Source organism: Coregonus clupeaformis, chromosome 24 (assembly GCF_020615455.1).
Source record: "Coregonus clupeaformis isolate EN_2021a chromosome 24, ASM2061545v1, whole genome shotgun sequence".
NCBI classification, from domain to species: domain Eukaryota; kingdom Metazoa; phylum Chordata; class Actinopteri; order Salmoniformes; family Salmonidae; genus Coregonus; species Coregonus clupeaformis.
Genome location: NC_059215.1, coordinates 7,321,011 through 7,346,849, shown reverse-complemented (window position 1 = coordinate 7,346,849; position 25,839 = coordinate 7,321,011). Strand labels below are relative to the sequence as shown.

The following is a 25,839-nucleotide window of genomic DNA, read 5'->3' as shown; positions in this document are numbered from 1 at the left end:
AAGCTAGGGTTAGGGTTAGGGTAAGGGTAAGGGTGTCAAGGGGTGCTGAAGGTGGGTGTGGTGCATGAATCAAGCGCAGGACGCTGAAGCTCAGTCCAAAAGACTTTAGTGCAATATTCACGTAGAAAATAAGCACAATAAGCCCGAAGGCGAAATAACGGCGCACACAGGCGTCAATCAAACGGCGCACTAACATGTGCGAAAAACCTCTCCAAAACACTGGAGGGAAGTACGTAGCTCCAACACGAAACAGAAGAGCAATCACACACAAAGACAAACACACACAACGAGAACTAAATAGGACACTAACGAGGACTAACAAGACACAGGTGTACAACATCAAGACAAAACCAAACGAACATGAAACATAGATCGGTGGCAGCTAGTACTCCGGGGACGACGACCGCCGAAGCCTGCCCGAACCAGGAGGAGGAGCAGCCTCGGCCGAAACCGTGACAGTACCCCCCCCTTGACGCGCGGCTCCAGCCGTGCGCCGACCCCGGCCTCGGGGACGACCCAGGAGGACGCGGAGCAGGGCGCGCGGGATGGTCCCGGTGGAACTCCGACAGGAGAGATGGGTCTAGGATGTCCCTCCGCGGCACCCAGCACCGCTCCTCCGGGCCGTACCCCTCCCACTCCACGAGATACTGGAGACCCCCCATCCGGCGTCTTGAGTCCAAGATGGACCGAACGGTGTCGCCGGAGCCCCCTCGATGTCCAGTGGGGGCGGAGGAGTCTCCCCTATCTCATTGTCCTGGAGTGGACCAGCTACCACCGGCCTGAGAAGAGACACATGGAACGAGGGGTTAATATTCTTATACTCAACAGGTAGATGTAACCTATAACACACCTCGTTCAATCTTCTCAGGACTTTAAAGGGCCCCACAAACCGCCGACCCAGCTTCCGGCAGGGCAGGCGGAGGGGTAGGTTTCTGGTAGAGAGCCAGACTCGATCTCCGGGTGCGTACACCGGCCCCTCACTGCGGTGGAGATCGGCGCTCGCCTTGTGACGAAGGACGGCCCGCTGCAGGTGGACGTGGGCAGCGTTCCACGTCTCTTCCGAGCGCCTCATCCAATCATCCACCGCAGGGGCCTCGATCTGGCTCTGCTGCCAAGGTGCCAGAACCGGCTGGTAACCTAACACACATTGGAAGGGGGTTAGGTTGGTAGAGGAGTGGCGGAGAGAGTTCTGGGCCATCTCGGCCCAGGGAATGTACCGTGCCCACTCCTCCGGCCGGCCCTGGCAATACGACCTCAGAAACCTACCCACATCCTGGTTGACACGTTCTACCTGCCCGTTACTCTCCGGGTGGTACCCTGAGGTAAGGCTAACCGAGACCCCCAAACGCTCCATGAACGCTCTCCAAACACGGGAGGTAAACTGGGGGCCTCGATCAGACACTATATCCTTGGGTACCCCGTAATGCCGGAAGACGTGGGTAAATAGGGCCTCAGCGGTCTGTAGGGCAGTAGGAAGACCCGACATAGGGAGAAGACGACAGGCCTTAGAGAACCGGTCCACAACGACCAGGATGGTGGTATTCCCCCTGAGAGAGGGGAAGGTCTGTCACAAAATCCACCGAGAGGTGGGACCATGGTCGTTGTGGAACGGGCAGGGGTTGTAACTTACCCCTGGGCAGATGTCGGGGCGCCTTACACTGGGCGCACACCGAGCAGGAGGAGACATAAACCCTCACATCCCTAGCCAAAGTGGGCCACCAGTATTTAGTGCTAAGGCAATGCACTGTCCAGCCAATACCCGGATGTCCAGAGGAGGGTGACGTGTGAGCCCAGTAAATGAGTCGATCCCGAATCTCGAGCGGAACGTACTTCCGACCCTCAGGACACTGTGGAGGGCTGGGGTCGGTACGCAATGCTCGCTCGATTTCGGCATCGACCTCCCACACCACCGGTGCCACAAGGCAAGACTCCGGTAGTATGGGAGTAGGCTCAACGGACCTCTCCTCCGTGTCATACCGCCGGGACAGCGCATCTGCCTTACCATTCTGGGACCCAGGGATGTATGTGATTTTAAATACGAACCTGGTGAGAAACATACTCCATCGAGCCTGGCGAGGGTTCAGTCTCCTCGCTGCCCGGATGTACTCCAGGTTCCGATAGTCAGTCAAAATGAGGAAAGGGTGTTGAGCCCCCTCAAGCCAATGCCTCCACACCTTAAGGGCTTGAACTACAGCTAACAGCTCCCTGTCCCCAACGTCATAGTTACGCTCCGCCGGGCTGAGCTTTTTTGAGTAAAAAGCACAGGGGCGGAGTTTAGGTGGCGTGCCGGACCGTTGAGAGAGAACGGCCCCTATACCAGCCTCAGACGCGTCTACCTCAACCTGAAAGGGTAATGCGGGATCCGGATGCGCCAGCACCGAGCCGACGTAAACAGGTCCTTCAGTCTCCTAAAGGCCCTGTCCGCATCAGCTGACCACTGCAGGCGCACCGGACCCCCTTTCAGAAGGGGACGTGATGGGAGCTGCCACCTGTCCAAAACCCCGGATAAACCTCCGGTAGTAATTCGCAAAGCCCAAGAACTGCTGCACCTCTTTTACAGTGGTTGGAGTTTGCCAATTACGCACAGCGGACACACGATCCACCTCCATTCTCACCCCTGACGCGGACAACCGATAACCCAAAAAGGAGACCGACTCCTGGAAAAACAGACATTTCTCTGGCTTGACATATAGGTCGTGCTCCAACAGCCTCCTCAATACACGACGCACCAGGGTTATATGCTCGGCTCGGGTAGACGAGTACACCAGAATGTCATCAATGTACACGACCACCCCTTGTCCCTGCATATCCCGGAAAATGTCATCTACGAAGGATTGGAAGACTGATGGAGCATTCATCAACCCATATGGCATGACGAGATATTCGAAATGACCTGGTGTGGTACTAAACGCTGTCTTCCATTCGTCGCCCTCCCTAATGCGCACCAAGTTATACGCGCTCCTGAGATCCAATTTTGTGAAAAACCGCGCTCCATGCAATGACTCTGTCATGGTCGCAATCAGAGGGAGTGGATAACTGTATTTCACAGTAATCTGATTGAGACCACGGTAATCAATGCACGGGCGCAACCCTCCATCTTTCTTCTTCACAAAAAAGAAACTTGAGGAGGCGGGAGAAGTGGAGGGCCGAATGTATCCCTGTCTCAAAGATTCGGCTATGTAAGTCTCCATAGCTTTTCTCTCCTCTTGAGACAAAGGATACACGTGGCTCCGTGGGAGCGCTGCTCCTGCCTGGAGATCAATCGCACAATCCCCCTATCTATGAGGAGGCAACTGCGTCGCCCTAGTTTTACTAAACACGAGAGCTAAATCCCCATATTCAGGCGGAATGTGCAGTGCGGGCACTTGGTTTGGACTTTCCACCGAAGTCGCCCCCACGGAAACACCCAGACATCGCCCCTCGCACTGAGCAGACCACCCATCGAGAGCCCTCTGTTGCCACGAAATAGCAGGGTTATGGGTGCTTAACCAGGGGGAATTCCCAGCACCACTGGGTACGCAGGAGAGTCGATCAGATACAGCTGTATAGTCTCTTCATGACCCCCTGCGCACACATCCTAAGTGGTGCTGTGATCTCCCCTAATCAACCCCGACCCCAACGGGCGGCTATCTAAGGCATGAACGGGAAAAGGTTTGTCAACAGGTAGGAGAGGGATCCCTAAATCTAAACAAAACTTCCGATCAACAAAATTCCCAGCTGCGCCTGAATCTACTAGCGCCTTATGCTGGGAATGAGGTGCAACCTGTGGAAAACACACAGGTATACAAAAGTGCGCAACAGAAAGCTCTGGGTAAGTGGGACGTCTACTCACCTGGGAGGCCCCCAGTGCGTGGCCTGTTGTCTTCTCCCCCGGAGAACCCTCCCCAGCACCTGGCCGCAGTGTGCCCTCCACGACCGCACTTGGTGCAGGAGACAGGCCCCCTCGGGCTCCTCCTCCTCCTTTCTCTAGCGCCGGCACCCCCGAGCTCCATAGGGCTCGGCTCGGAGGTGCCGGAGGGCGGAATGGACGGACCCCCCTCGGGACGTCCACGGGTGGCCAGCAGGGTGTCCAGACGGATGGACATATCGACCAACTGGTCGAAGGTGAGATGGGTATCCCTGCAGGCCAACTCACGTTGAACGTCCTCCCGTAGGCTACATCGAAAATGGTCGATGAGGGCCCGTTCATTCCACCCTGCGTCCGCCGCTAGAGTCCGGAACTCTAGAGCAAACGCCTGTGCACTCCTCCTCCCCTGTCTCAGGTGGACTAGACGCTCCCCCGAGAACTCGGCGTAGGAGATGGTGTTGGCGTCCATCTTCCTCCACTCGGCGTTAGCCCACTCCAACGCCTTGCCCGTGAGACAGGAGATGAGGGCGGAAACGCTCTCGTGTCCCGAGGGCACCGGGTGTACAGTGGCCAGGTAGAGCTCCACCTGCAGGAGGAACCCCTGACACCCGGCAGCTGTTCCGTCATACGCCCTCGGGAGCGAGAGCCGAATCCCCCTGGGTTCCAGACCTGGGACTGGTGGACCGGCCGATGGGGTTGGCAGGGTAGGTGGAGGTGTGGGTACCCCGCTGGCCTCCCATCGGTGCAGGGTGTTGATGACGTCCTGTAGAGCGGTCCCCAGTTGTCGTATCTGGTCATCTTGGCCGCGAACATGCTCCTCGAGCGACTCAGGCGTAACTGCAGATCCTGCTGATTCCATTTTGGTGTGTGATGCTGTCAAGGGGTGCTGAAGGTGGGTGTGGTGCATGAATCAAGCGCAGGACGAGAAGCTCAGTCCAAAAGACTTTAGTGCAATATTCACGTAGAAAATAAGCACAATAAGCCCGAAGGCGAAATAACGGCGCACACAGGCGTCAATCAAACGGCGCACTAACATGTGCGAAAAACCTCTCCAAAACACTGGAGGGAAGTACGTAGCTCCAACACGAAACAGAAGAGCAATCACACACAAAGACAAACACACACAACGAGAACTAAATAGGACACTAACGAGGACTAACAAGACACAGGTGTACAACATCAAGACAAAACCAAACGAACATGAAACATAGATCGGTGGCAGCTAGTACTCCGGGGACGACGACCGCCGAAGCCTGCCCGAACCAGGAGGAGGAGCAGCCTCGGCCGAAACCGTGACAAAGGGTCACATGCTGACACCACATGTGTCGCATGCGCGAGCGTTGCAAAATAAATGTACACATACATGTTATTCAATCATTGCACCCACACTGCTCGCGCGCGTCAACGAGCGTCTGTGTGGCCAGGCGCTAAAATAGAACTTGGTTCTATTTGTGACGCTTAACACGCTGCAAGTCCTTCCTCTCCCATCTCCTCATTGGTTTTTAGGAGCATCTACCCACGTGGGTGATTGAAAGATGAACTAAAGTCTACGCTCCAGTCCAGTTGGTTGTGGTAATGCACCAAAAAGTTGGTTGCCAACCGCCATATAAAGTCCAGGAGTCCAAGCCTGAAGGAGGAGAGATTACTAGAAAACTAACTTTTACCGTTTTATCTGTGGATTAATTGTCGGAGTACAGGACCTTGTGCATTTCAGGTAAAATAACAACCCAATGTTTATATCCCAGGACAAATTAACTAGCAACAGCAAGCTAGCTAGCTAAATTGCCATAAATGTTTAATGCTTTTCGACCTGTCCCGAAATTAATATAATTGGTTCAGAGTTTGTTTTGATATTTCAACCTGCGTGTCCTGATTGTGTCTGGTGTGTGGGGACAAAATCAACTTGCGCCCGATGGCGCATGCGCGCGTGCGGTCTGGGTAGCATGTTAGGGTTATGTCTAGGGTTAGGGTTGAACCGTGGTGTGGACATGAAGCAAGGGTAAGAGTTAGGGTCAGGTTTACGGTTAGGGTTAGGGTTATGGCCATGGTTGGGGTTGAGCCGGGGTCTGGACATGAAGCTAGGTTACGGTTGGGGTTAGGGTTAAATGGCTTAACACCTTTTTTGCAATGGATAGGCATCATTAACTAGGACAAGAAAATACACTGCAGATTAAAAATTATATAAGAAAATCCCAAATTCATTTGTTTTGGGGTTGTTACAGCTATATCCCAAACATAATCTGATGGGGGGGATCTTTTTTGAGGAAGGCCTAAGAGTCCTGACTTCTCACTGAGATACACACCAGACTCACAACATTAAAATTGGAATACTGATTAGAGCCACCCCCAGGTGGTGAGGGTGGGCATCAACACATCCGCAACGCTGACTCTCAACACGGGGGTCCTCATGGGTGCGTGTTTAGTCTCCTCCTATCATTAAGTTTGCAGACGAGGCCTCCCGAGTGACGCAGCGGTCTAAGGGACTACATCGCAGTGCTTGAGGCGTCAGATCCGGGTTCGATCCTAGTCTGTGTCACAACCGGCCGTGACCGGGTGTCCCATAGGGCGGCACACAATTGGCCCAGTGTCGTCCGGGTTAGGGGAGGGTTTGGCCAGAGGGGCTTTACTTGGCTCATCGCGCTCTAGCGACTCCTTGTGGCGGGCCAGGTGCCTACAGGCTGACTTCGGTCGTCAGTTTCCTCCGACACATTGGTCTCCTTCCCGGATTCAGATCAGGTTGTAGGCACTCCTCAGGTCCAACTTGGTAAAGTACCAGTCCCTTGTAGCTGCTCGATGGCCGACGGAACCAGAGGGAGGGGGTATCGGTACTTGGTGACTGCGTTCAACCCCCTGTAGTCAATGCATGGTCTCAGTCCTCCATCTTTTTTAGCCACGAAGAAGAAGCTGGCAGAGGCAGGAGAGGTAGAGCATCTGATGAACCTGTGTCAGGGTCTCCGCCACATACTTCTCCATGGCCTCAGTCTCCGCCATGGAAAGGGGGTAAATGCGACTCTTTGAGGGGTGTTGTCCCTCCAGCAGGTCAATGGCGCAGTCCCAGGGCCTGTGAGGAGGGAGACACATAGCCTTAGATGAAGAGAAGATATCGGAGAGATCTGCGTACTCACGTGGAATGTTGGGCTTGAGGGCGGACTCTGGACTCTCCACTGACGTGGAACAACAAACCACCAGCAGGCAGGTCTTCCGGCATGAGGTGGACCAGGCTGTGATCCTCTTGGTGATCCAATTGATGGTGGGGTTGTGTAGTCTGAGCCAGGGCAATCCCAAGACGATCCGGTGAAGGGGTGACGTGACGATGTGGAATGACAGTGTGACGTCATCTCCTATCACAACATGGTTAAAACTATACTGTACATTCGATATAATGGACGGTCAGTCCTTGCATCCATAGCATTGTCTATGGATTTGAGAGTGGTTGCATTTCTCCAGCCCCATTCCTCAGCTTTTTACCGCAACTGTGGCGGGGAGGCCACTTTGTTAATGTTTCAATTAAGGATTGCCGCTTTAAACACCTTTAATAGAGTAATAGTGTTATTATATGCTGCAATCCTCTAGTGAGTGAGTTACTGTTGTGCCATTAATATCCAGCATAACTTTGAGAATGAAAATCTTAGCATTACTAACAAAAAGAATGAAATTGAAAGCAAAACATAGACTCAAAAGTAGTAGAAAACCCAAATATTGCAAGGAAATATTTTTTTTATGTGAGAGCAAATTAATTGTAAATTGACTTTTCAGAGATTTTTTTTTTCCTGCAATTTTCCCTATATTTTTTTATGTTACCCTGGACTTTGCTTTCACTACCTTTTTCCAGGTGCAAGTTTTGGCACATTCATCCCAAATCATTTTCTTTTTTTTAATGTCACATGGTTCGTAAACAATTGGTGTGGACTAACAGTGAAATGCTTACTTACGGGCACTTCCCAACAATATACAGAAATAATTGAAAAGTAAAACACGGAATAATAAAAGTAATAATAAATACACAATGAGTAACGATAACTTGACCATATACATGGGGTACCAGTACCGAGTCGATGTGCAGGGGTACGAGGTAATTGAGGTAGATACACTACATGACCAAAAGTATGTGGACACCTGCTCATCAAATATCTAATTCCTAAATCATGGGCATTAATATGGAGTTGGTCCCCCATTTGCTGCTACAACAGCCTCCACTCTTCTGGGAAGGCTTTCCACTAGATGTTGGAACATTGCTGCGGGGACTTCCATTTAGCCAGAAGAGGTTAGGCCTGGCTCGCAGTCAACGTTCCAATTCATCGCAAATGTGTTTGACGGGGTTGAGGTCAGGGCTCTGTGTAGGCCAGTCAGGTTCTTCCACACCGATCTCGACAAACAATTTCTGTATGGACCTCGCTTTGTGCATGGGGGCATTGTCATACTGAAACAGGGAACGGCCTTCCCTAAACTGTTGCCACAAAGTTGGAAGCACACAATCGTCTAGAATGTCATTGTATGCTGTAGCGTTACGATTTCCCTTCACTGGAACTAAGGGCCTAGCCCGAACCATGACAAACAGCCCCAGACCATTGTTCCTCCTACAGTTGGCACTATGCATTTGGGCAGGTAGCATTCTCCTGGCATCCGCCAAACCCAGATTTGTCTGTTGGACTGCCAGATGGAAAAGCATGATTCATCACTCCAGAGAACGCATTTCCACTGCTCTAGAGTCCAAGCTTCACACCACTCCAGCCGACGCTTGGCATTGTGCATGGTGATCTTAGGCTTGTGTACGGCTGCTCGGCCATGGAAACCCATTTCATGAAGCTCCCGACGAACACTTATTGTGCTGACGTTGCTTCCAGAGGCAGTTTGGAACACGGTAGTGAGTATTGCAACCGAGGACAGACAATTTTTACGCGCTACAGCACTCGGCGGTCCCATTCTGTGAGATTGTGTGGCCTACCACTTCGCGGCTGAGCCGTTGTTGCTCCTAGATGTTTCCACTTCACAATAACAGCACTTCCTGTTGACCGGGGCAGCTCTAGCAGGGCAGAAATTTGACGAACTGACTTGTTGGAAAGGTGGCATCCTATTACGGTGCCACATTGAAAGTCACTAAGCTCTTCAGTAAGGCCATTCTACAGCCAATGTTTGTCTATGGAGATTGCATGGCGGTGTGCTCAATATTATACACCTGTCAGCAACGGGTGTGGCTGAAATAGCCAAATCTACTAATTTAAACCCCTACAACTTATCCAGAACGCTGCAGCCCGTCTGGTGTTCAACCTTCCCAAGTTCTCTCATGTCAACCCGCTCCTCCACACACTCCACTGGCTTCCAGTTGAGGCTCGCATCTACTACAAGACCATGGTGCTTGCCGACGGAGCTGTGAGGGGAACGGCACCTCCTTACCTTCAGGCTCTGATCCTACACCCAAACGAGGGCACTACGTTCATCCACCTCTGGCCTGCTAGCTCCCCTACCTCTACGGAAGCACAGTTCCCGCTCAGCCCAGTCAAAGCTATTCGCTGCTCTGGCACCCCAATGGTGGAACAAGCTCCCCCACGACGCCAGGACAGCGGAGTCACTGACCACCTTCCGGAGACACTTGAATCCCTACCTCTTTAAGGAATACCTGGAATAGTATAAAGTAATCCTTCTACCCCCCCCCCCCTATCATAAGTTGAATGCACCAATTTGTAAGTCGCTCTGGATAAGAGCGTCTGCTAAATAATGTAAATGTAAATGTAAAGTGTGTCCACATACTTTGTATATATAGTGTATGTACATATAACTAGGAATAAAGTGAGATAATGAACAGTCGCAGAAGCGTATGAGTTATAAAATTTAGTGCAAAAAGGGTCAATGCAGATAGTCCGGGCAGCGCCTTGTGAGCTAAAGGGTAGAGCTGCCGCCTTCAAGGAGCGGGACTCTAACCCGGACGCTTATAAGAAATCCCCCTATGCTCTCCGACGAGCCATCAAACAGGCAAAGAGTCAATACAGGACTAAGATTGAATCGTACTACACCGGCTCTGACGCTCGTCGGATGTGACAGGGCTTGAAAACTATTACAGACTACAAAGGGAGAACACTAAGATAACCTCTCTAAATGACTACCGACCCATAGCACTCACTTCTGTAGCCATGAAGTGCTTTGAAAGGCTGGTCATGGCTCACATCAACACCATTATCCCAGAAACCCTAGACCCACTCCAATTTGCTTACCGCCCCAACAGATCCACAAATGATGCAATCTCTATTGCACTCCACACTGCCCTTTCCCACCTGGACAAGAGGAACACCTATGTGAGAATGCTATTCATTGACTACAGCTCAGCGTTCAACACCATAGTGCCCTCAAAGCTCATCACTAAACTAAGGACCCTGGGACTAAACACCTCCCTCTGCAACTGGATCCTGGACTTCCTGACGGGCCGCCCCCAGGTGGTAAGGGTAGGTAACAACACATCTGCCACGCTGATCCTCAACACGGGGGCCCCTCAGGGGTGCGTGCTCAGTCCCCTCCTGTACTCCCTGTTCACCCATGACTGCATGGCCAGGCACAACTCCAATACCATCATTAAGTTTGCAGACGATACTACAGTGGTAGGCCTGATCACCGACAATGATGAGACAGCCTATAGGGAGGAGGTCAGAGACCTGGCCGTGTGGTACCAGGATTACAACCTCTCCCTCAACGTGCTCAAGACAAAGGAGATGATTGTGGACTACAGGGAAAAAAAAGAGGACTGAGCACGGCCCCATTCTCATCGACAGGGCTGTAGTGGAACAGGTTGAGAGCTTCAAGTTCCTTGGTGTCCACATCACCAACAAATTATCATGGTCCAAACACACCAAGACAGTTGTGAAGAGGGCACGACAAAGCCTATTCCCCCTCAGGAGACTGAAAAGATTTGGCATGGGTCATCAGATCCTCAAAAGTTATACAGCTGCACCATCGAGAGCATCCTGACTGGTTGCGTCACTGTCTGGTATGGCAACTGCTCGTCCTCCGACCGCAAGGCACTCAGAGGGTAGTGCGTACGGCCCAGTACATCACTGGGGCCAAGCTTCCTGCCATTCAGGACCTCTATACCAGGCGGTGTCGGAGGAAGGCCCTAAAAATTATCAAAGACTCCTGCCACCCTAGTCATAGACTGTTCTCTCTGCTACCGCACGGCAAGCGGTACCGGAGCACCAAGTCTAGGTCCAAAAGGCTTCTTAACAGCTTCTACCCCCAAGCCATAAGACTCCTGAACAGCTTATCATGGCTACCCGGACTATTTGGGGGGGACATACAGACGTTTTCATGAGAAGACCGATTTCTGGGATGTCTCATGGTCTGACAAACACCGCTGTAGCTCGCCCACCTTCCACCGCAGATGCGGAAGGCCAACATAGGCGGCGGATGAGGTGGATTGAGTCGCAGCCCATGCAAAACACCTGATATCTCTAGCTTAAACTGACGGTATTTGATGGTGATTTTTTTATTATGTTACTTAGATTGACGCACGGGTGACTCTCAAGGACTTTGAAACACTTCTACATTAATGTGGATGCTACCATGATTACAGATAGTCCTGAATTAATCGTGAATAATTATGAGTGAGAATGTTACAGATGCACAAATATCCTACCCCCAAGACATGCTAACCTCTCACCATTACAATAACGGGGGAGGTTAGCATTTTTGGGGGGGTATGAAGTTTATACCTCTGTAACTTTCTCCCTCATCATTATTCAAGATTCATTCAGGATTATCCGTAATCATGGTAGCATCCACATTAATGTAGAAGTGTTTACAAACACATTCTATTCTTTTTTACAATAAAAGTGACTCCAAAATGACACAATACATTATTTACCATGAATTTCTATTGGGCACAAAATAATCTCAAACACAACCAAAACAAACAGCAAATGCATCCAACACGTTTATAGAGTCACAAGCTTGATGTAATCATTGCGTGCTATGAATATGGGACCAATTACTTTACTTTTTACTACTTTAATGCACAAATAAATGGATTTGTCCCAATACTTTTGCTCCCCTAAAATGGGGGGACTATGTACAAAAAGTGCTGTAATTTCTAAATGGTTCACCTGATATGGATGAAAATATACTCAAATTATAACGACACAGGATGAGACCCAGATGCAGACACAGGGGGCAGATGGTTCGATTCTCTGATATTTATTAAAATACAAGGGGCAGGCAAGAGGTAGTTCGGGGACAGGCAGAAGTTCGTAAACCAGGTCTGAGTCCGAAAGGTACAGGGCGGCAGGCAGGCTCGAGGTCAGGGCAGGCTGAATGGTATGGCAGGCGGGCTCAGTGTCAGGGCAGGCTGAATGGTATGGCAGGCGGGCTCAGTGTCAGGGCAGGCTGAATGGTATGGCAGGCGGGCTCAGTGTCAGGGCAGGCAGAAAAGGTCGGAACCGGGAGGACTAGAAAACAGGAACTAGGAAAAAAAGTACGGAACACCACGCTGGTAGACTTGACGAGACAAGACGAACTGGCAACAGGCAGAATAAAACACCGGGGGATAATGGGAACAAATGGGAGACACCTGGTGGAGGGTGGAGACAAGCACAAGACAGGTGAAAAAGATCAGGGTGTAACACAAATTAAAGCTGACAATCTGCACTTTAACCTCATAGTCATTGTATAATTTCAAATCCAAAGTGCTAGAGTACAGAGCCAAAACAACAACAAAATGTGTCACTGTCCCAATACTTTTGGAGCTCACTGTAGGTGTTCCTCTTGTCCAGGTGAGAGAGGGCAGTATGGAGTCCAATAGAGATTACGTCATCTGTGGATCTGTTGGGGCGGTGTGCGAATTGGAGTGGGTCCAGGGTTTCTGGGATGATGGTGTTGATGTGAGCCATGACCAGCCTTTCAAAGGATTTCATGGCTACAGATGTGAGTGCTATGGGGCGATAGTAATGTAGACAGGTTCCCTTGGCGTTATTGGGTACAAGGACTATGGTGGTCTGCTTGAAACATGTAGGTATTACAGACTGGGTCAGGGACAGGTTGAAAATGTCAGTGAAGACACTTACCAGCTGGTCAGCGCATGTTCTGAGTATGCGTCCTGGTTATCCGTCTGGCCCTGCGGCCTTGTGAATGTTAACCTGTTTAAACACCTACTCATTCCAGGGTTTTTCTTAATTTTTACTATTTTCTACATTGTAGAATAATAGTGAAGACATCAAAACTATGAAAAAACACATATGAGATCATGTAGTAACCAAAAAAGTGTTAAACAAATCAAAATATATTTTATATTTGAGATTCTTCAAGTAGCCACCATTTGCCTTGATGACAGCTTTGCACACTCTTGGCATTCTCTCAACCAGCTTCACCTGGAATGCTTTTCCAACAGTCCACATATGCTGAGCACTTGTTGACTACTTTTCCTTCACTCTGCCCAAACCATCTCAATTGGTTTGAGGTCGGGTGATTGAGAGGCCAAGTAATCTGATGCAGCACTCCATCACTCTCCTTCTTGGTCAAATAGCCCTTATACGGCCTGCAGGTGTGTTGGGTCATTGTCCTGTTGAAAAACAAATGATAGTCCCACTAAGTGCAAACCAGATGGGATGGCGTATCACTGCAGAACGCTGTGGTAGCCATGCTGGTTAAGTGTGCCTTGAATGCTAAATAAATTACAGCCAGTGTCACCAGCAAAGCACCCCCACACCATCACACCTCCTCCTCCATGCTTCACAGTGGGAACCACACATGCAGAGATCATCCGTTCACCTACACTGCCTCTCACAAAGACACGGCAGTTGGAACCCAAAATCTCCAATTTGGTCTCATCAGACTAAAGGACAGATTTCTACCAGTCTAATGTCCATTGCTCGTGTTTCTTGGCCCAAGCAAGTATCTTCTTCTTATTGGTGTCCTTTAGTAGTGGTTTCTTTGCAGCAATTCGACCATGAAGGCCTGATTCATGCAGTCTCCTCTGAACAGTTGATGTTGAGATATGTCTGTTACTTGAACTATGTGAAGCATATATTTGGGCTGCAATTTCTGCGGCTGGTAACTCTAATGAACTTCTCCTTTGCAGCAGAGGTAACTATGGGTCTTCCTTTCCTGTGGCGGTCCTCATGAGAGCCACTTTCATCATAGTGCTTGCTGGTTTTTGCAAATGCACTTGAAGAAACTTTAAAAGTTATTGAAATTGACTGACCTTCATGTCTTAAAGTAATGATGGACTGTTGTTTCTCTTTGCTTATTTGAGCTGTTCTTGCCATAATATGGACTTGGTCTTTTACCAAATAGGGCTATCTTCTGTATACCACCCCTACCTTGTCACAACACAACTGATTGGCTCAAACGCATTAAGAATGTGCTGGGGTGGTGTTGAAGGAGTCAGGCGCAGGAGAGTAAATCACAGAATAACAGGCTTTAATCCGCAAAATACAGGTTTACGCAGAAATGCGTCAACCATACTCCAGGGCAAAAAACAGACGCACTGGAAAATACAAGGCACACGGGAAAATACTCCCGTCGATACAAAATACACGAGCTCCACCGAGCTTCACTAACCTCCATAATAAACAATCACCCACACAGACAAGGAAGCAGATGAAACACTTATACAATTACTAATGAGGGAATAAGGACCAGGTATGTGTGATTGAAGACAAGACAAATGGAGTGATGATAAATGGATCGGCAGTAGCTAGTAAGCCGGTGACGCCGAACACCAAAACCTGCCCAAACAAGGAGGGGAGGCAGCCTCGGCGGAAGTCGTGACAAAGAAGGAAAGAAATTCCACAAATTAACTTTTAACAAGGCACACCTGTTAATTGAAATGCATTCCAGGTGACTACCTCATGAAGCTGGTTGAGAGAATGCCAAGAGTGGGCAAAGCTGTCATCAAGGCAAAGGGTGGCTACTTTGAAGAATCTCAAAAATAAAATATATTTTGACTTGTTTAACACTTTTTTTGGTTACTACATGATTCCATATGTGTTATTTCATAGTTTTGATGTCTTCACTATTATTATACAATGTAAACAATAAAGAAAAACCCTGGAATGAGTAGGTGTGTCCACACTTTTGACTGGTACTGTATATATTTATATACAGTATATATATTTTTTTTGGTGAAATTTCATGTGATTTAAGTTCACACGTGTCTGAAAACCACGTTTTTTTTCACGTGATTTTTTCATGTGTTTTATTGTTGTTGTAAGGGCTGCATCCCTTTTTACCCAACCACATCAACCACTGTGTAGTGAATTTGCTATGGCTGACAACATATTTTTGTTGTTGACATGTCATGTGGATGTTGTGGCTAATGGATATCGCAACACAAAGCCATTTGCCTGTGGGTCAACTTGCCCCGTCAGTCACTGAGGCATGATCTCATCCAAGGTTAGGATGAACAGCATTCTTCTGCCCTTCATCCTCACACAGTGTGTTGTGGAGAAGAAATTGTGAAAAGTGAATAGAGGATGATCAAATTGAATGTGGGGGCTGTTTGACACTGTGTTGATGGTGGCCTTGACTCCAACATGCAAAACAAAACAATTCCCCTCCACTCTACACTTTGTGTGTGTTTGTGAATGTGTGTGTTTGTGTATGTATGTGTGTGTGTGTGTGTGCACGTGTGTGTTCTTGGAGAACCCCCTGTGCTAGTAGCCACTGAGTCTGGTGGGAGTGATGTAGCATGGTTATTAATGCATGAGGATCCTCGTACAGAGTATCTAAGGCTGCTAACAGCTGGCAGAGGAGAGTGAGTGCTGGGTAATTAATTAAGCTTTAGGCCTCCGAAATTCATTTTGCACACACACGTTATGACCACAAACCATAGCCCATTGCACAATGCTGCTGCATGTACGTTTTCTATTAACATGCTGTATAAACCAATATCTACAAGCACTAAGCACACTTGGTCCAAGAGAGAACATGTAGTATTGAGTATTGTAAAATCCAATATCGCGCCTATACTGAACATAATCAGGCATGTGTAAAGTGTTGTATCCAAATATGATTACTCTTCACACAAAATAACTGACAAAATGTAGCCCAGATCCAAAATCCAAAACTGGCACATCAGTTCTCCCCTGAAAGAGACCTCGGTGTCTTGTCAGAAACCCATTATCATGAATGTGGCATGTGGCAAACGATATGGAAATATTACTTTATAGACTGGCATTAGTCTAAGAACGTTCCCTCATAGCATAATGGCAGTGGTGTAAAGTACTTAGGTAAAAATACTTTAAAGTACTACTTAAGCGGTTTATTTTAGTATCTGTACTTTACTTTACTATTTATATTTTTGACAACCTTTACTTTTACTTTATTACATTCCTGAAGAAAATAATGTACTTTTTACTCCATACATTCCCTGACACCCAAAAGTACTTGTTACATTTTGAATGATTAGCAGCACAGGAAAATGGTCCAATTCACACACTTATCAAGAGAACATCCCTGGTCATCTCTACTGCCTCTGATCTGGCGGACTCACTAAACACAAATGCTTTATTTGTAAATGATTTCTGAGTGTTGGAGTGTGCCCCTAGCTATCCATAAATTTAAAAAACAAGAAAATTGTGCCGTCTGGTTGGCTTATACTTTTACTTTTACTTTTGATACTTAAGTATATTTTAGTAATTACATTTACTTTTGATACTTAAGTACATTTAAAACTAAATACTTTTAGACTTTTACTCAAGTAGTATTTTACAGGGTGACTTTCACTTTTACTTGAGTCATTTTCTATGAAGATATCTTTACTTTTACTCAAGTATGACAATTGAGTACTTTTTCCATCACTGCATAATGGAGTTGTATGGAATGTTGGTCCCCTGGGGTCACACTGTTGCATGTATGGAGAATATTGGGACAAAGTGGGCTTGGCAGGTACCAGATGTAGCAGGGCCTGAGGCTCAGGCTGCATGCCACTTCCCGTAGACACTGCAGGTAGGCTGGGATGAGACTGGTGAGAGCATGGCTTCCTGGCTCAGAGGCAGACCTGGGTTCAAATACTATTATAATTTTTTTCAAATATTGTACCTGTGCTTGATTAAGCTTTCCTGTTGCAATGCAAAGTCTCAAAAGTGTAAACCTCTCACACCTGGTGCTCCATGCAGACTGAATCAAACGCTCAAAGTATATGAAAGATTTCAAATAGTATTTGAACCCAAGCCTCCTTAGAGGTCTGAGGGGAGGATGAGGGACATGTAAGTCAAAAGAATGTGCCTGCAGGAGGCATTATGTAAGGCTATTAAACTGTCACTGTCTAGAAGGATGTAACCTTTGTTTGCGACTGCTGACAATCAATTTTTCATGTTTGTTTCTGGCGAGGAGGTAGCGCTGTACTATGTCTCTCCTTTGTTAGAGAGCATGGGGAAATGTTTTTGCTCCTTCTTTTTTTTTATCTCACTCTCTTTTACAGAGAGATACACAATGAAAAACATGTTGCTTGCAAGCAACATTAACATGGTATAGCCTACCTATAACCACTGCCTCTAATCTAAATATTATACGTTGACGAGTGTGGTTTCAGTTCTGATTTCTATATAATTTGGGGTGTAATGTTTGGGTGTCTGTCAGTTTAAGTATGTATTTGTATTGAGAATAAACATACTGGGAGTCCAGTACACAAAAAATATGTTGATGTATTTTCAGGGCTATTAGGAAAGAACCATTCAGCCGAGTGAAGTTCAACCCAGTACTGTCTGAGTTCAAACCCTGCCAGCCGTAGTGTAGGTGAGAGGGAGTTTATGAGTGAGACCACCTCAGGCTTCTGTCTCCTCCTAACTCCTCTTTGTTGTCTCTCTGTTCACACCCAGTGCCGCCTCTAGCATTTTGGGGGCCCTAAGCAAGATTTGGTTGGGGGCCCCCCCTACCTCGCAGGCAAAACATTTTAGTGCCCCCACCCCTCTTGGCAGTGGACTTTTTTTGGTTCAGTGTTAAAGGGCCATGTACATATCATATCTGTGTGAGAGTGACTAACAAATGCAATGGGGGGGTCCCTGAACACATGCCCTGCGTGCCCGGTTGGTAATTTGGTGATGATTAGGCCTAATTCAAGATTTAGATAGCTGGTTAGACTACCTTACCTAGCAATCCCCCAAAAATTTAACTGCCCAGGGATAATTGAGGGACTGACATAACAAGTGGAAAACTGCTGATGAACTACCAAATTTCGAAATTGCACCTTGTGTATTCTACTTTTCTAACTCTCAACAGTAAGTTGAGACCCTAACTGAATTCCTTTTTTTTGGGGGGGGCTAGAGTGTGTGGAGCCGTACACGCAACGCGTAGTCTGTGTATAGGAAGAGGCGGCTCTGTTGACACCTTCAGATGGAACTGAAATTTAGGCCAACCACTCAATAGAATTCTTCCCATTTAAAAACAAATCTTTCCTCCTATTTCAAAATTACAACACAATCACTCCAGATTAATTTAAGATAGCATTATGTTTCCCTCTTCTCTATATACATCACTCTTAAGTGCACACACACCACATGGGGAAATGGACTGTCTGACAGATAGCATTAAGCATTTTAAATATTAAACCAAGTCCCTGTCAACACACCCCTTTCATACACTTAAATACTGTATAACCATATCATTTATATATAACCATATCACTACAGATTAATTGTAGGTGGCGTTGTTTGTTTGTTTGTTTTGAGCAATATGGTTCAGTTTGTAAAGTAAGTTCAAACCATAGGACAAATCCTTATGTATGAGTTCTAGAGATAAAGTGTGATCAGAAAAACACAATAAAACTTTGTAACAGTGGCAAGAGTGCTTTATGTGTGAGTGTTCTAGTGTGTTTCCTATGGTCCCTGTTGGGGGTGGATGGTTGCATGTCAACTCATGACCCTAAAAACAGAACCGATGCCCCTTATGCATGCACGACAACCACAATCGGTTCCCGCTGCTGTTCACGCTCCTTGCACGGAATAAATATGGCACCTTGTGAATCATGTGACCGTAGCTCAGCAAACTGCTCCGTTTTCACCAGAGGAGCGTAAAACAGCCCACAGCACGTCTGAGAGTGAAGCTCCAGCTGCTGCTGCATCCTATAAGTACAGCTGCAGGGTGGAGAGGAGTACACTACCTCCTCCTGATTCACTGGACATACATAATCATCTATTCAGGAATCCTACCTCCAGCTAGAGTTAGCGTGTGCTGGCCCTGGGACCCTTGGGATGCTTTGTGTTGTTTTTGCAATACATATTTCAAAATTGGCTCAAGCAATTATACACGTAGACCAACCTTTGTTCAAGGCTTTCAAAATCAATGTCTGTTGTTTGGAATTAGGTGTTGTTCGTGTTCATATTGGACCATGTGAGTTGCATTTAGCCGTAATCAGGATATTAAGAATCACAACCTTTCATTGCACTATGCCTACCATTTATCATACTTAGAAACCTGTTTACCCCTACAGCCCAACACTTTTCATTGGCAAGGAAACAACTGATCTCCAGCCACTTGTGATCTCAATTTCCTGTGGTAGTACCAGTCACTGTGAACTTAAGACATGTCACCGGCTTCAATGATTGGTCTACAGCCAATGGCCTTCCTGCCACCAATTCATGACCCGTCAACCCCAATACTGCTACCAATCCAACAGCCACACAACACACAACACATAACAAATGCCCTGATGTCACAGTCAATCCAGGCATCCCATTCTGTTTCTCTTAACACTGGCATTCCATTTATCCTAGCATGAGGACAAGCCAAATTATGGTATTCAGGAATAGCAAGGTTTGTACTCTTTCCCCTGATCCAGAAAATTAAGGATTGAATGCTTTCTACAAGATTAACTAACCGGTATTCAAATTTTTGGTTGAATTTGTAATCTCTCTCAAATGCTTGTCTGAAATGTGTGTTTGTAGAGTGTATTGTCTTTACAGCTGTATGCCAACATCCCAAGTGATTGATTCTTCAATGGGAGAATGTAATTATGGTCTGTACCATCACAAAGCTCATAGAACAGCAATAAGCACTGATGTCTCAGAGGAGATTTCATAAGGTAATTACTTGGTAGCTAGGGCCCTCGAGCTCAGCAAACATATTCTCCTTCATTGTTGTTTAGAAATGTTTATGGGACAGACACGCAACTGAAACATTCAGCATTAGAGTCCTATATTAGTCCCATCTAATCTGTGTCTCTATGCATTATGTATCTGTGTACAAGGCCATCCCATTAAACTGGGTTTTGTGTAGTTTTAAATTGCACTCTAATTTTAAATAGTGCCCTGTTTAGTTTTAAATGGCGATCTGTGTAGTTTTAAATAGTGCCCTGTTTAGTTTTAAATGGTGCCCTGTTTAGTTTTAAATGGTGCTCTGTTTAGTTTTAAATGGTGCTCTGTTTAGTTTTAAATGGTGCCCTGTTTAGTTTTAAATGGTGCCCTGTTTAGTTTTAAATGGTGCCCTGTTTAGTTTTAAATAGTGCTCTGTGTAGTTTTTACTCTCAAGGACTAGAGCTACTAATATGGCATCCATGTTGTGTTACTCATCCGTCATTGCTTTATGATTGGAGCAGCTAGGCTAATTAGCTGCTTTCAGTACCGGCACAATCAATCTTTTCAGGAAAGCTTATGATCAGGGGCGTCTAAACAACAAAGACTCACAAGAGAGCAGTAACTCCAATCAGGCTCACAGCGTTCTCCAAATAAATCTCACTAAAGCGGAGATTTGACATGGAAAAGAACAGAACCCAATAAGCATTTAGTCTACTGAATGTTGTGCTGACATTACATTCACCCAAGAAAAAGTTTGAATTAACACACAAAATGTACTTTTAGTAGTCAAAAAATACTGTAGGAAGATCTGTAAAACCTTTGAAATTGTGCATTTGAGGCTATATTGTGACACAGTGTCTTTTGAACCAGTCCTTATTGCTGCCTCAGTAGCCTCTGTAGGCATCAGGACACGAACATGGAATATTATAATGCCCTGGGATTTGGCTTGGCCTGTATTTGTCTGCATTTGATAGCACACTCACGTGTGACTGAGCGATGAAACAAAGGTGGTGTAGTGAGAATTACTGTCCTAACCACTGACATTAAATGTTGAATACAAGGATCAGTTGACATGCTTTACCACTACTAGGGCGTTGGAAATATAACAACCACTGAGGAGTGCTGCACGCTCAGTTAAAAGCATTGGCACAGCTATCTGTGCAAAGCCTTGACAAGATTCACTATACAGCTTGGAAATGCTTCTCTCTTATGTATACTTCCATTCACAATATCCATAACTCTCATCAGGCCTCCTGAAAACAAAAGTACCAGTAGTCCAATTTCAATTCAGCTCAATTTCATAGAGATTGTAATCACCCGAACCAGAAGGAGGAGAATCGTTTGTTGGTAAATTAGCTCATATATCAGCATGGGAGTTATTGGGGCTGAGGTGGACCCAATAGTAAATATTTCTGTCAGATCCTGCAAACTGTAGCTCAAAATGACTAAACACACAATCTTGCCACGTTTGTTTGGACTTTTGAAGCAAAACCTCTGTGCACAAAAGACAAATGTAACACAGTGCAAAGTGCATGCTACTTGTAACGCCAGGGTAGTGGGTTCGATCCCCGGGACCACCCATACGTAAAAATGTATGCACACATGACTGTAAGTCGCTTTGGATAAAAGCGTCTGCTAAATGGCATGTTATTATTATATTATTAGTCCTAGCTTATTAGCCTGTCATCCATTAGAAAATAATGGCTTTGTCAAAAGACGCCCCCACAGACACCACACACACCATAACCTTTTCTAAAGCGGTTAGCAGGTTGACGTTTATTGGGATGACTCTTGTCCTTTAGGCAGAGCTGAGCGACTTCCGCTAGATGGGCCAGCTGCAAAGTCAAAATTGGCTATATTGTAAGAATGTATGAATACAGAAATTCACTTTTTGGCCTTATTTTAAGGTTAGGGTTAGGTATAAGGGTTAGCAGTGTGGTTAAGGTTAGGGTTAAGGTTAGGGTTAGGTTTAAAATCAGATTGTATGACTTTGTGGCTGTGCCAGCTAGTGACCACTCTGCAGAGCTGCCTCCAGAACAAGATTCATGACGAAAAACACTAACCTGCAAGATGTTAGGGAAAGTGACTATTTACAAAGAACACACAACGTTCTACATAGAATATATGTATATTGCCCAAGCCCTTCTCCCTATCCGGTCTTGTTCCAGTAAACAACCAGTACTCTGTACTGCAATTATCCATACAAAGGCTATAAACAGGGACAAAACCTTTTGCAATGTCCATTAGACTTACATTCACACATCTCAAAGGTGGAACAAAGCAGAGGTAGAAATGGAGGAGGGTGTTGTTGATGACTCACCAATCATGTGAATGGAAGTCCTTCCAGACCGTGTCACATGGTGCTGCTGTAGCTGTATGGTCTCATAGAAGGTGGCCTGGCAGAGCTGGATGGCCATCCCACTGACCCAGAGGGCCAGGCAAAGCAGCCAGGACATGACAGCACACATCTGCTATAGCGGGGGGAGAGCACAGTCAATGGCATAGGTCATCATCTCACACACAGAAACACACACGCAAGCACAGATGCACTCATGACCAAATGAAAGCACACGCGCGCACGCACACACAGGAACACACAGAGAAAACCGTGTCCTGGCACATTGACCCAGATGAACTTCCACATAATCATCATAATAAACAGTGTATCATTCAGCGTGATTATCAACTGCTCATTTGTGTTATTTTTATTCCTGCCCTATCTTGTCCCTGAGCCACAGCGCAGCAGCAAATGTGGAATGGTCCCTGGGGACTTTTTCCATGCAGCTGAGATTTACCCTGACAGGCTGAATCCCTCTCTTCAACTCCTGACTATCTCTTCTTGCTTGCCTTTAAACCAAAATTAGAAATAAAAAAGATACGATTTCTCTCCTGGCAGTTAGCTGCCAACTCTTTTCTATGGGTGTCTTTTGGATGTCACAAGACTGTGACAGTGAGAACCATAATGGGAATCAACAATCAAATAATGTCTCTCACAAAGCTGTTTAAATAAGGGGGCTTCAAGACACATGCAGATCCCAGGTTAAGGTTAGGGTTGGGTTGAGAATTATTCAATATTTTAAATAATTGCCTCTGTAAAAATATATTTACATCAACAAACATTGTGGTGATAGCATTAAATTGTGATTGTGTTCAACAGATTACAAAATTATTCATTTTTTGTGAAGCGTGTAATAAGATTTTTATTATATTCAGTTTCAGTGTTGTTTTTTTCTCAGTGATAATCGAAATAATGACCTCTGTCAAAATATCTTTACATCAACAAACTAGAGTTGTTGCCTGCAAGCAGTGTTTCTGTTCAACAAATTATAAAATGTGAATTTTTTCAAGGAGCATGTCAAAGGAAAATTAGCATTTAAGCAGATGTCTTTTATAGGTAATGAGATGTTGTATTAGATTAGGTTTCAGATATTTTTTTGAATGTAGCCTACTGTGTCTGTGTGACATTTGACTACAGTGTGCTTCTACCTTGGATTGGCTTTCAAGGATACCACTTCCAAGAAAAAAATGTAGCTGGCCTTTTCTTATTCATTCCACATATCCTACAGTACAGATGTAGGATCTTCATTTGAGGCAGTTTGCTACAGCAAGAAATGTGAATTATTATGTGGATTATAATAAATTTTTCGTAACAGAAATTACAAACTTCAGAAGCCTTTTTAAACCTCAAATACGTTACAAGTGTTACATTTTCTGAAGATCCTATAGTAGTTCAGCCTAGATATTAATCTCTCTGTTTTCCTTGTTTAAAGGATCTTATGTCTGTAAAAAGGTGGCATAGTCTGCAAAACACATTACATTTATTTTCTTTCTGATGCTCTATCAATGTTCTCATGTGTGTTCATGTACAGTAAAGTACTGTACATAGCATAAATGGTCCAGAAAACCTCAATAAACTGTCAGTACATTTGATAGTTCAATGCATTATATATTTGAACAGGCTGGATGTAATCTTTGGAATAAATCAGCAACATGAAATCCACAAGATTATGCAAACAGTAAATATTATTTATGTAAAAGTAATGTTACTACAAATAGCAAGCAAAAGTATGTAATAAAAACAGAGCACAGCACCTCTAAGGAATTTGCTTAATGCAGTAACTATGTACAAACTCACTTAATTCTTTATGAACATGTTAAACATTTAAGTGATGCCGATTTTATAAAACTGTCTCCATATTAATTCATTTGAAGTCCCTTCGGTACAGTTTTACTTCTACTACCCTCCAAACACTAAACATCTCTTTCTCCTTTAGACAGTAAATATCTTACCTGAGTAAAGATCCTGGTAATCCTGGTAGAATAAAGAATTATTCTATCACATTATCTTAAATCGATCCATCCCGAGGCTGATGTGGAATCCCCCTACAACTCTGTCCTTGATTTAGGTGTAGAGACTCCCAAACTCCTCTGACTCTTCAAACCTTGCCCTTCTTCACTTTGTCTGAGGACAACCAACAGCAATGAGCACAGAGACTGAAACAGATTTCGGGACTTGACATTTCCTCCTTTGAAATATCACTGTATTCCCTCGAGGAGACTCTGGCACTGACACAGAATAGATTTGCCTCTTCGCGTTTACAGGCACATACAGAGCGATCCTTAATTAACTGCTGTAGAATCTCCCATTTCGCTCTCTCTTTCTCTCTCTCTCGCTCTGTCTGTCTGCGTCCTCCTCCCATTGACAGGCAGCCTCTGAGCACACGTTCTAGCTCTGTCCCCCTCAGCGAGCACTAAGTAATGACTGTTCTTCTACAGCCTGCCTGAGTGTAAAGACTGTATCACGTCTTAAAGCAAGATTGCCCCAGTATCACACTGAAACGGCATGGTACCTTATGGTCAGACCTGATTATCAGCCTCTTACCATTGCAAATCTACACAGGTGGTCTTACATAGGAACACCCACTTAAGAACACCTATAGACACTAACATAGATTATATTTACCTAGTACATCTTACATAGATTTTTGGATGCACTTCTCTCCACAGCGTTAGATATAACATGGTAATTACCTAGTCCTGTGTAGCTCAGTTAGTAGAGCATGGCGCTTGCAACGCCAGGGTTGTGGTTTCGATTCCCATGGGGGACTAGTATGAAAAAAGTATGAAAATGTATGTAAGTCGCTCTGGATAAGGGCGTCTGCTAAATGACGTAAATGTAGGGGTGTAACGATCCATCTACTACATCGATGTATCGATTTATATTCCTATGATCCAACTACATCGATCTGTGCTCGGCGAGTTGGCCTTTTGGACAACATATATCAATCTAACATAGTTTTTCTCCAGGTTCCCTTGGAGAGTTCATCAATGAGCTTGACGCCTTGATAAGTTCCTTCCCTGAGGATGGCTCACCCCTCACAGTTTTGGGGGATTTCAACCTCCCTATGTCCACATTTGACTCATTTCTCTCTGCCTCCTTCTTTCCACTTCTCTCCTCTTTTGACCTCACCCTCTCACCGTCCCCCCCTACTCACAAGGCAGGCAATACGCTTGACCTCATCTTCACTAGATGCTGCTCCTCTACTAATCTCACTGCAACTCCCCTCCATGTCTCCGACCACTACTTTGTTTCCTTTTCTCTCTCACTCTCCTCCCACACTACTCACTCTGCCCCTACACAGATGGTAATGCGCCGCCGCAACCTTCGCTCTCTCTCTCCCACTACTCTCTCCTCTTCCATCCTATCATCTCTTCCCTCTGCTCAATCCTTCTCCCTCCAATCTCCTGATTCTGCCTCCTCAACCCTCCTCTCCTCCCTTTCTGCATCCTTTGACTCTCTGTGTCCCCTATCCTCCCGGCCGGCTCGGTCCTCCCCTCCAGCTCCGTGGCTTGATGACTCATTGCGAGCTCACAGAACAGAGCTCCGGGCAGCGGAGCGGAAATGGAAGAAAACTAAACTCCCTGCCGACCTGGCATCTTTTCACTCCCTCCTCTCTACATTTTCTTCATCTGTTTCTGCTGCTAAGGCCACCTTCTACC

At 46.1% G+C, this 25,839-nt stretch overlaps 1 protein-coding gene across 2 annotated transcripts in view; it reads right to left on the bottom strand.

Moving 5' to 3' along the window:
• Positions 1-24,578, bottom strand: part of LOC121537530 (chemokine-like protein TAFA-1) — a 35,749-nt gene extending 11,171 nt beyond the window's left edge. The window contains exons 1-2 of one of the 2 annotated variants that reach the window (XM_041845140.2): positions 24,130-24,578; positions 22,160-22,310 (exon numbers count right to left, since the gene is read on the bottom strand). In XM_041845140.2, the coding sequence (XP_041701074.1) occupies positions 22,160-22,307 (148 nt within the window). In that variant the 5' untranslated portion in view covers positions 22,308-22,310; positions 24,130-24,578. The remainder of the gene's footprint in view (positions 1-22,159; positions 22,311-24,129) is intronic. The other variant, XM_041845139.2, reaches the window with a different exon arrangement.
• Between the last annotated feature and the right edge of the window lie 1,261 nt (positions 24,579-25,839).